This window comes from Brassica oleracea, chromosome C2 (genome assembly GCF_000695525.1).
Source record: "Brassica oleracea var. oleracea cultivar TO1000 chromosome C2, BOL, whole genome shotgun sequence".
NCBI lineage: Eukaryota > Viridiplantae > Streptophyta > Magnoliopsida > Brassicales > Brassicaceae > Brassica > Brassica oleracea.
The window spans coordinates 12,721,483-12,732,507 of record NC_027749.1 but is presented as its reverse complement, the minus strand read 5'-3'; the positions used below and the strand labels follow the sequence as shown (position 1 = coordinate 12,732,507).

The 11,025-nt window shown below is 31.3% G+C and overlaps 1 protein-coding gene across 1 annotated transcript; it reads left to right on the top strand.

Moving 5' to 3' along the window:
- Positions 1–1,363: 1,363 nt before the first annotated feature.
- On the top strand, positions 1,364–6,029 carry LOC106325709 (sulfate transporter 1.1). The gene is made up of 12 exons (XM_013763767.1): positions 1,364–1,666; positions 1,768–1,816; positions 1,957–2,339; positions 2,446–2,511; positions 2,586–2,699; positions 2,846–2,962; positions 3,044–3,170; positions 3,412–3,698; positions 3,791–3,981; positions 4,521–4,606; positions 4,801–4,877; positions 5,703–6,029. The coding sequence occupies exons 1-12, from the start codon at positions 1,364–1,366 to the stop codon at positions 5,847–5,849; spliced, it is 1,947 nt and encodes a 648-aa protein (XP_013619221.1). The 3' UTR covers positions 5,850–6,029.
- Positions 6,030–11,025: the final 4,996 nt, after the last annotated feature.

The following is an 11,025-nucleotide window of genomic DNA, read 5'->3' as shown; positions in this document are numbered from 1 at the left end:
TCTGGTTTACTGGAAAGTCGTCTGGGCAGACGACTTACGGGGGTTAGAAACGTAAAAAAATTTCGATTTTTTTGTTTGTTCACAAGGGGTTGGTTGTAATTTCAATAGCCTTTTAGGTTACTTTTGCATTTGATTCAAGTTTGGGTTAACCTTTGTGTTTGAAATCAAGTTGTGAGTCATATTTGGCAATTTTCCATATAATAATAGGTTCTTACTTATATAAATTATGTATACATATAAATTACTAACTTATAATTTTTGTAAGACCATATATTTACGTAGATTTTTATAAAAAATAATTATCATATTATTTTATCGATTTGTGTCAAGTTTTGAACCGGCCCAAGAAGAGACCGACGAAAATTATTAATTTATCGAGATTATTAATTTATCGAATTTTAATTTATATAGATTATTTATTTATTTATTTTCAAAAACTACATTTCATTTATTTTCTCATCACTGAAATTATCTCATTCATACGCATATGTGTTTTTTAAAAGAGAAATATGTCAAATGTATACCATAAATACCTTTAACAATTTTTCCTTGGAATGGTACTATTCTCCCTTTCGTTTTCAAAAGTATGGCATTTCAACAAATGTACCTTAATTTAAATATAACCTGTTATAGACTTATAGTATGTATGATGCTATATTTAAAAAAAAAATCTTTTAAACATGATAATACTGATATATGTGGGAATATTCTTATTACGCTTGGGTTCAACCGATTGACCAACTTGCCAAGCTCACCTTCCATCAACCGTTTTTTACCATGGGATTGGTTAGACGACGGAGTTTTAGAACATGACTTTAATGTATAATTAATGTGTATTTTTGAACCAGCATTTTAGTTTATAATATTTTGTATATTTTGAACCAGCATTTTATTTTATTGTATATTTAGTATGTTGGTGTCTATCTCTAGAGAGTATAAATTATCAAAGTCAACCTTCCGCTCATAAATTTCTCCCAGTGTCAAATTAAAGTATACAACTCAAATATTGTGAAACATTATGATCATATTTTTTTAAAAATATGTTGGCTTTAGTTGAATTTATCAAATGAAACATGTTTACTCTAACAAGTAAAATGAAAACCAAGCTGTGGGATCTTGAGAGTTGACCTTCAAATATTTCACAGCTATATAAAGGACATAGCAAAACTCTAATTCCTCAAGCAAATCAACAATTTCTCCAAACTAATAATATCATCCTTCGTCTAAGGTAAAAAACTAAACTTTATAAACACATAACGAGCTTATAATTTATTTATTATTTGCGAGAGATTTCTTTTTTTGATAAATAATGTTTATTAATGGTAAAAAATGTAGGCAGCTAATCAAATTCAAATTTTCAACAATGGCCAAGACTAATCCGCCGGACGGAGGAGGGTCCGATGCAAATGAAAATACATCCGTTCGTCACAGAGTGGCACGTCCTCCGAAGGAGGGTTTGCTAAAGGAGTTCAAGTCGGTGGTTCAAGAAACGTTCTTCTACGATGCGCCTCTGAGGGATTTTAAGGACCAAACAGCATCTAAGAAGGTGTTGCTCGGGATCCAAGCTGTCTTCCCTATCATTGGATGGGCTAGAGAGTACAATCTTCGAAAACTTAGAGGAGATGTCATTTCTGGTCTCACCATTGCTAGTCTTTGTATCCCTCAGGTTTACTATCTAAGACACCATTTTTTTTATAAAGTCTACGTACATTTTTGTGTGTTTCTTTCTTTTATATATACATCATATATATGTTTCATGGATGATAGGATATTGGATATGCAAAGCTCGCGAATTTGGATCCAAAATATGGACTTTGTAAGTCTTGATATATTTAACCTAAGGAAAAACAAATTATTATCAGAAATAGTGTAGTTGATAATACCTATAGCTGGTCCACAAAAAAAAAAAACATTTACCATGTATAAAAAATAGTGAATGCATGGTTTTGTGTACAGATTCAAGCTTCGTGCCACCACTGGTGTATGCGGGCATGGGGAGTTCTAGAGATATTGCGATCGGACCAGTGGCGGTGGTGTCTCTTCTTCTTGGCACTCTGTGCCAGGCCGTGATCGACCCGAATGAGCATCCCGAGGAATATCTCCGCCTTGCCTTCACCGCCACTTTCTTTGCTGGCGTTTTCGAAGCTGCCCTTGGTTTTCTCCGGTTGGGATTCCTGATAGACTTTCTATCACATGCGGCTGTGGTTGGGTTCATGGGAGGAGCAGCCATTACAATTGCTCTCCAACAACTTAAGGGCTTTCTTGGCATCAAGAAGTTCACCAAGAAAACTGATATTGTTTCCGTCATGCACTCGGTATTCGGGGCTGCTCGTCACGGGGTACCTTTTAATACTCTTCTTTCTTTTATAACCTTTCTCTATGCTTACTATTATAACCAAACAAATTAATATCTCACTCGCTTTCGTTTCTTCGTGAATGTTCCAGTGGAATTGGCAGACTATTGTCATTGGTGCCAGTTTCTTGACCTTCCTTCTTGTGGCCAAATACATTGTAACTTCTTTATCCTCTATTATATATATGCGTGCATCTTTGAATCTTCTCTCTAATATGATATTTGATTACAGGGGAAGAAGAACAAAAAACTCTTTTGGGTTCCGGCAGTTGCTCCTCTTATTTCCGTCGTTGTCTCCACTTTCTTTGTCTTTATAACTCGTGCGGACAAACAAGGAGTCCAAATTGTAAGCTCACACAATATGAATCATGTGTAGTTTTTAATCATTGATGAATAATGATATTTCATAGTCTTGCTAATGTTTTTCTTCTGAGTCACCGCCCGAGTTGATAGATTGGTTACTAAAAATATTTTTTAACATAACCCATGAAGGTGAGGCATATAGATCAAGGAATCAATCCGATTTCAGTTGGTAAGCTTTACTTTTCCGGAAAATATTTTACCGAAGGAATCCGAATTGGGGGCGTTGCTGGTATGGTAGCCCTAACTGTAAGTCACACATAAACAAGGGAGATATCATTTAGTCTTTTCTAATTTTATCTTAATAATTTTTTTTTTTTTTAATTTCAGGAAGCTGTAGCCATTGCAAGAACGTTTGCCGCAATGAAAGACTATCAAATCGATGGAAACAAAGAGATGATCGCATTGGGTACTATGAACGTTGTTGGTTCACTCACTTCTTGTTACATTGCCACTGGTACGCTGCCAAAATAATTTAAGCTAACTAATCAAAAGAAGTTTTTAAGTTTAACAAAATTTTACTATTCCTTTTTTCAGTCAAAAAACAAAAACAAAATTTACTGCATGATTTTGACCCAAAAAAAAAAAATTGACTGCATGATATAGTATATTGTGAAAACATTTATGGTCTTCCATTAAAAAACTCGTCTCATACTCAAATAAATGGGATTGCTAACATATATTTAAGAAATTTGTAGGTTCATTCTCGCGATCTGCCGTGAACTACATGGCGGGATGCCACACAGCTGTTTCAAACATAGTGATGGCCATAGTGGTAGCTCTAACATTAGTGTTCATCACACCGCTCTTCAAGTACACGCCAAACGCCATCCTCGCAGCAATCATTATATCAGCCGTCCTTGGTCTTATTGACATTGACGCAGCAATTCTCATATGGAAGATCGATAAACTCGACTTCGCGGCTTGCATGGGAGCTTTCTTTGGAGTTGTTTTCATTTCAGTCGAAATCGGTCTCTTGATTTCCGTAAGATTGCTTACATGGATGAAATCGATAATATATGTACATATATTATAAAGCTTACGTATATTTGGTTCTTGGGGAAACGTTTTCCATAGGTGGTGATATCGTTTGCGAAGATTCTGCTGCAAGTGACGAGACCAAGAACAGCGGTTCTAGGGAAGCTTCCAAGGACGAATGTGTATCGGAACACTCTACAGTATCCAGATGCTGCCAAAATTCCCGGAATCTTGATCATTCGCGTTGATTCTGCCATCTACTTTTCCAACTCCAACTATGTCCGAGAAAGGTAAATATATATACATATTCGTCAATCGTCACTATACAAATTTATTATTTGGTTTCAGTTCAAACCGAAATATGGTTATTGACAAAAAATGAATAGTAACATATAATATAATTTGAAAAGTAAATATTTAAGTTAATAACTAACTAATTAACTAACTAACCAACTAAATAACTAATGGTATTCTAGACTTCTAGTGGTTAAGGATTGGTTCTGTTAGTCAGATATTAGGGTTCTGAGTCTTCCTAGTATAGATGTCTTCAGTGGCAAGGAAACTCAGATCTTCAAGTCCCGGAGATTTGATTTTCAACATGAAAATTTATAAATTTATAGCACATTAATATATATATATGTTTTAATGCCGGTTTGGATTTTAAATGGCTACGCAACCATAACATGAACACAAATTATTATGTAACATATCCAGGTCAGATGGATATAAATTTATTAAGGGGAAGAAAAACTAAATAAGTTTGACTAATCCACTTTGATAAACCTATTACGTGTTTGGAAGTCATGGATTAATTAAAATGTGGTGACAGGATTCTAAGATGGTTGCGAGAAGAAGAAGAAAAAGCTAAAGCAGCAGACATGCCGGCAATCAAGTTTCTAATTATTGAGATGTCACGTAAGAACGATATTTCTACCTACAACTATAATGATAATCTTCTTAACAGTATTTTTTTGTAATTTATATTGTAACTATTCTTATGATAAGCCCTTTATCAAAAAAAAAACTATTCTTATGATCCCATAATGTTGGAATATTACATATATTTTACGATACAAGTTTACTGATGGTTTATATAAATGTATGCGCAGCGGTTACAGATATTGATACCAGTGGTATCCACTCCATTGAAGAACTTCACAAGAGTCTCGAGAAGAGACAAATGCAGGTAAAGTGTTTTAATAACTCAATGTAACTTTTATTGGTTGCAAGCTTGCAATTAGCTTGGTTACTAAAATCGACAATTTTTAAATAGGGTTATACAGAGCGCATGGACATAAAAAAAAAATATTTTGTTGTAGAATTTTATCTAAAATTAAATCGAGAGATTTGGATCATAACAACAAAACTTTGGACGGATTTAATAATTTATTTGTTAGCATGTTAACTGGAATTGACTAAGGTAAGGACAATAAATCTACTAAACAAAGGCATTATTGCTTAACAAATATTCGATAACTAGAATAAAAAATACATCTTTTAGGGGGTGTATTTAATTGAGAGTTTTAGGTGATTTGTGTCAAAATGACAAATCTACTGTTATTAAAACATGAATTTTAAAAACTTATTTAAAATCCAGTGTTTTTGAACTCGACATTTTATAAAATACTCTGAAATCCACTGTTATTGAAAATATTTTTAGTCGTGGAGTTTTAAAGTTTTCAAGTGATTTTAGAGTGTTGGGGTGGAGTTTCTTAGTTAAAAAAATTAAAACTCAAATCTCATGGTTTTAGGTGATATTCTAGAGTGGTTTAACAAAAATCATTTTATTCTCTGCAATTCCTTAAAATCTCATTTAAAATTAAATCACCTCAAATTTTAGATTGAATACACCCCCCTTAGTGTTGCAAATATGTACCTAAATTCATGATATAACTTCAAACAAAAACTAATGGTATAAATTAGCTTTGTTGTAGTAGGTAATATGCTCTCTGAGACAATGACTCAATGAGAATGATTAATCTGATCGATTAACTGATTTGACATTGATCAGTTGATACTTGCAAATCCCGGACCAGTGGTGACTGAGAAGCTTCATGCTTCTAAGTTTGCTGATGAGATTGGGGAGGATAACATCTTCCTTAGCGTTGGCGACGCGGTAGCAATTTGTTCTCCTAAATTGGCTGAGCAACAAGCATAAAAAGGAGCTGAACTAAACCTTCACCAACCATTGTTTTGATTTGTGTGTGTGTGCGTGTGTGTGTGTTTTTTTTTTTTGTTGAGATGATATATGATAATTTGTGCAACATATGGTTCTTGAGTTTGACTCCTTCCAATGTTATTTTCTATCGTGTTTGTGTTTGATATGAGATGATAAATAAACTGTGCTTCCAACTTATGTTGACGATTATGTGTTTAATCTATTTTCTGTTGTTTTATGCTCGCCGATAGTGTTTTGTTATTTAACTAATGAATATCTATGAAAAGTTCAACTTAATGAATATTGAAATAATCTATGAGGCTTTTCACTTTTGAATACCAATAATGTATGTGTTGGATTTGGAATCCTTGGGTCCGGATACTCCGAAGAATGTTGTCTTAAAGAGAGACTGAACACTAACCAATTAATATTATTATTTGTAGTTATGGCACAATATAGGGCTGATTGGTAAGTGCCGTGAATGTTTTTCCACGGTTTTTTTTTTCTAATCCAATTTAGTTTACCAATCATACTTTAAGAAAAAATTTAAAGCTACAGCCATAAAAACTAAAATAGGAAACAAAATAGTTTTGGAAATCAATTTTTCTAGAGCTTCATATTTAGTGTTTTGGAAATAATTAATCTATAGCTACATCAATAAAATTTACAGTTATTATTCTAAAACCAAAAAATAAAAGGCACAGCACTTACCAATGGTAGTTTTTATATTTATATGTTATATTTTGTTATACTAAATTAGATATAAGAAACCAAGAGACGGTCAGCAGAAGTCTCAATCATAAAGAAAACCCAAACAACCTAACTTACCAAATATTATAAGCATCAACCTCGTCTCAGTTCATCATCTTTTCAATTAACTAATTGGCACTTGTTTAATATGATGAAATTTATGTGAAAAAACTGACAGGTAGGTACTGTTCACAAAGCCGCTTAAGAGGGTATATACATCGCAGACTGTTTCACCTAAATAATACAACAGAACACAAAAAAAAAACAATAATATCTGGATAGAAAGAAAACCTAGCACATGTCCAATAAAAAGAACCAAAATCTACATAATATTTGGGTGGACTATCTCCATCTTCACCAAAAGGCAAAAATTAGGTGTGGTTTGATGGTCAGGCCAAAAAATTATTGGAAAATTTTGTGGAATATGCATAAACTGAACCAATATTAGGTAGGTATACAAAAGTTTTTAAAACTAAGGTTGTTCTAGCATCTTACTGTCGAATTGACAATGTTATCTTTATTAACTTGCACGTTCATATCAACATACCTAAATATTTTTTCTTTTCCTCGATGGATATCATTGATCTTTTTTTTTTTTGAAATACAAGGATATCATTGATCATAGCATCAATACAAGGAAGAAAGACTAACCCAGCGAGCACACACAGCCCCCGGAGACAACAGCTAAAGGAGAAAATAAACTTCCCTAGGGAAACTAACTTGCCTCGTTGTGTCTCCTTGTCTGAAGAGATTGTTCAGGTCTAAATATTCCACTCATGATGTCTCATTGTTTGTTTTATACGATCCACTAGGGTTGTCCAAACCCGGTAAAACCGAACCAATTAAAATTGAACCAATTAAAACCGAACTGGACCGAAATAGAGAAAATGGTTTGGATTTGGTAATACCGAATATACCGAATGAATGTTATTTATAAAAAATCGCGGTATATGGATATGGTTTGATATATAAACTGATCAAACAGAATAAACCGATTAATTAAAATATAGTAGTATAATTAATAATATATACATAATTTATTTTATTGATATAATCTTCATAATTAAAATATTGATTTTAGTAATATAATATTTTGTTTAACTAAAAAGTTATTTTTCATTTTTATCAAATTAAACAAAACATAATTTGTACTTTTCGTTAACAATATGTGCGCTAATATTTACTTATTAAATAATATTGTTGATTAATAATTTTTATTATTTTTATTCTATTAAAACTATTATTATTAACTTAATATGCTTACTAATTAATTTAAATAATAAAAGAAATAGGAAAAATATATTTATATATATTTATGGTTTTTGGTATAAAACTAAATAAGCCAATGGTATAAAACCAAAACAAACCAAAATAGTATAGTTTTAATATGGTAGCTATTTTTTATAAACCGAAAAACCAAAAAACAAAAAACAAATCGAAACTGAAACTGAAACGAAATCCGGATTGGACACTCCTATAGGTCCACTAACTAAAAAGAGGAAATATTAAAACACATGTATACATTTTGTTTTAGTATCTAATCAGATCTATCAATACTTTCAGGAAAGCACATACTCCCTCCATTCCTAAAGTTATATATTCTAGATTTTTCACACATCTTAATAAAACACATTAAATTTGCATAGTTTTTTGTGTTTATCTTTTTTTCCATAATTTTAAGCCAATAAAAATTTAACTAATGCAATTAAGGTTTTTGAAGTTTGCAACTAGTTAATAAAGTATGCATTGAAAATATAAAAGATGGATTTTTTTGAAACAATTTTTCTCTCTAGAATATGTAATTTTAAGGAACGGAGGAAGTATCATTGAATCAATGTTTTTATAGAACAAGGTAATCATTTAAATCAATGGCTTATTTGCTGTCTAACCAAATTTGGAAGTAAAATTAAGTAACTAGCATTGATTTTGATATAATGAAGAATCTAACATTTACACCCAAAGTTAGCCGGTTATATACCCGGTAAACATGACGTATCATAATTAATATATGGTGAGAAGTGACTTACAACTATGCCATATGAAACAAATGAGACATCCACGTTACATGTTTATTGACCACATACATATGCACTTAGTGTTCTATTTTATATCGCCGAAATAGTATAGAAAGACGCAACAACATCCACAATTTTTAAATACCAAACACTACCCTAACCCCAACCCCAACTCATAAGTACGAGATTCTAAGTTCTAATTACTAAACCCTAAACCCAAATATAAATCATAAACCCAAGTATAAACCATAAACCCAAATAGAGTGAAACAAAATACATAGCATAGTATATATTGGTGAAATTATGAAACATCTATGATTTCATGGAATAAATTAATGTTGATCTACCCCTCACCTACTAAATACTAAACTCAAAATCCTAATCACTAAACCATAAACCCAAATATAAACCCTAAATCCAAATAAAATGGAACAAAATACATAGCATAGTACATATTGGTGAAATTATGAAATATCTATGATTACAAGGAATAAGTTAATGTTGATCCCAACCATACATTCACCTACTAAATTCTAAGCCATAAAACCTAATCACTAAATCCTAATCACTAAATCCTAAATCCAAATATAAACCCTAAACCCAAATATCAAAATCTAAAAAGTACATAATATTATGTAATATTAAAATTTACAATATAGATCATTGTCCGATTTTTACAGGTTCGAAAACATGTAACGATATTTAGAACTTAGAAAAATATAAACTATATTTCTAAACAAAATAGAACACTCTTTATTAGTCGTCAAATGGAATGGAACATGTTAAATAGTATAGTAACAAAATATATCGCATTATAACATGAATAAAACAAATATATTTTTATATTTCTATCCTATATGCATAAAATAAAACACAATTTAACAAAAACTGTTCATCTTCTCCTATCAACTTTGGGTCGTTCATTTAACCCAAAAAACTTTGGGTCGTTCACGGCGTCATTATTCTTCATCACCATATAAAAATCGTCTTCATCTCCTCTCTTTTTCTGACACAACGACACTTTTACTGACCCGCCGTCGTTAGTCTTCACCACTGGATATGTATAAAAGTGCGGATCAACCCTGATGCGATAATATCAATCTCATTTGCAAGATTCAAAAACGAAAACAAAATATGAAATCAAAAGGCATGATTGTGAGAATCAATGATTTAAGAGAAAGAGGAAAAGAAATGAAAGAGTCGTTGTGTCTGCTCACTGTCTACGCCTTCGTGGTTGCCTATTCTTTACCATAATTGGCCACGTTACGAAGTAGAAGAAGCTTGGGTTGCTCCGTCTCGCCGATTGTACTGTAACGACCTCTTGTCTCAAACGATTTAAGAAGCACGATATCCCCTTCACAACGCACTTCGAGATGGCTAATAAACACAGACAAAGACGACATCGCCGATGGTGGAGCAAAACAGAGGGTTTGAGGAAGTGGACCAAACCGTCACCGGAAAAACCTTTCACTTTCTCAAAATTTACCGAAGAAAGTTAAAAGAGATAATGTGAATATAATTAAGCCACGTAACTTGACAGTAAATAATTAAGAACTTTTATTTTATTTTTTTAGCACATTCCACCGGTTAGTTTCAGGGGTATAAATGCATTATTACATAAAATGGAATGTGTATATAGAAAAACTAGGGCATTTGGCTATATACCAAATTATGATTTTTTTTTTCTTGGTCGTACAGCCCAATCTTATATATTAAAACAGAAGTCACAACTTTGATTCATGTGTGATTCTTTTAAAAATGGACCTAATAGATCTATTCCTAGAAAGTCATGTTACATTTAATCTCTAATCTTATCATTTAAATTTTAGAGATACCAGAAATTTTTATTGGGCTATCAATAATTGGATTTAAATAATAAATGATCCATTGGATTTGTAGATAGTATAAATTAAATAAATATAATTCAATGTCGTAATACTATACATCCATATGTTAATTATTTAAATATTTGTCGATGTTAACTTTTAAAATTGTAAAGATTTTTTTTTCAATAACAGAAATCATATTATCTAACAATGGTTAATCTTTACTAACTTAAACCAATGAAAACAAATTTTAAACTATATAGTTTATTTTAAAAATTAAACAAAAACTAAATGTTTAATTATTATCTCGATAATATAAATCTATGAAGCGAAAAGTTTAATTTTTAAAAAACTTTCTAAATTTGTAAAATGTTACAATATTTTTGAATATGACAATAAAACAATATTTTACTAATCTTTATATATATAGTTACGATTTTAATAATCCGAAAATATATATATAGAAGAAAATACAAATACATGTGAAAGTTTGATACAATCTATTCAATGAGAATATATACCGTAAACTTATTATGTTTTAAAAATTGATAGACACATCTTATATATTAAAACAGAAGTCACAAC

Excerpts from the sequence above, each read along its gene's own strand:
- LOC106325709 (XM_013763767.1), top strand. The coding sequence starts at position 1,364 with ATGGCCAAGACTAATCCGCCGGACGGAGGAGGGTCCGATGCAAATGAA. Across the intron at positions 1,667-1,767 it reads CTAGTCTTTGTATCCCTCAG|GATATTGGATATGCAAAGCT; the intron begins GTTTACTATCTA and ends CATGGATGATAG. Across the intron at positions 4,878-5,702 it reads TCGAGAAGAGACAAATGCAG|TTGATACTTGCAAATCCCGG; the intron begins GTAAAGTGTTTT and ends GACATTGATCAG.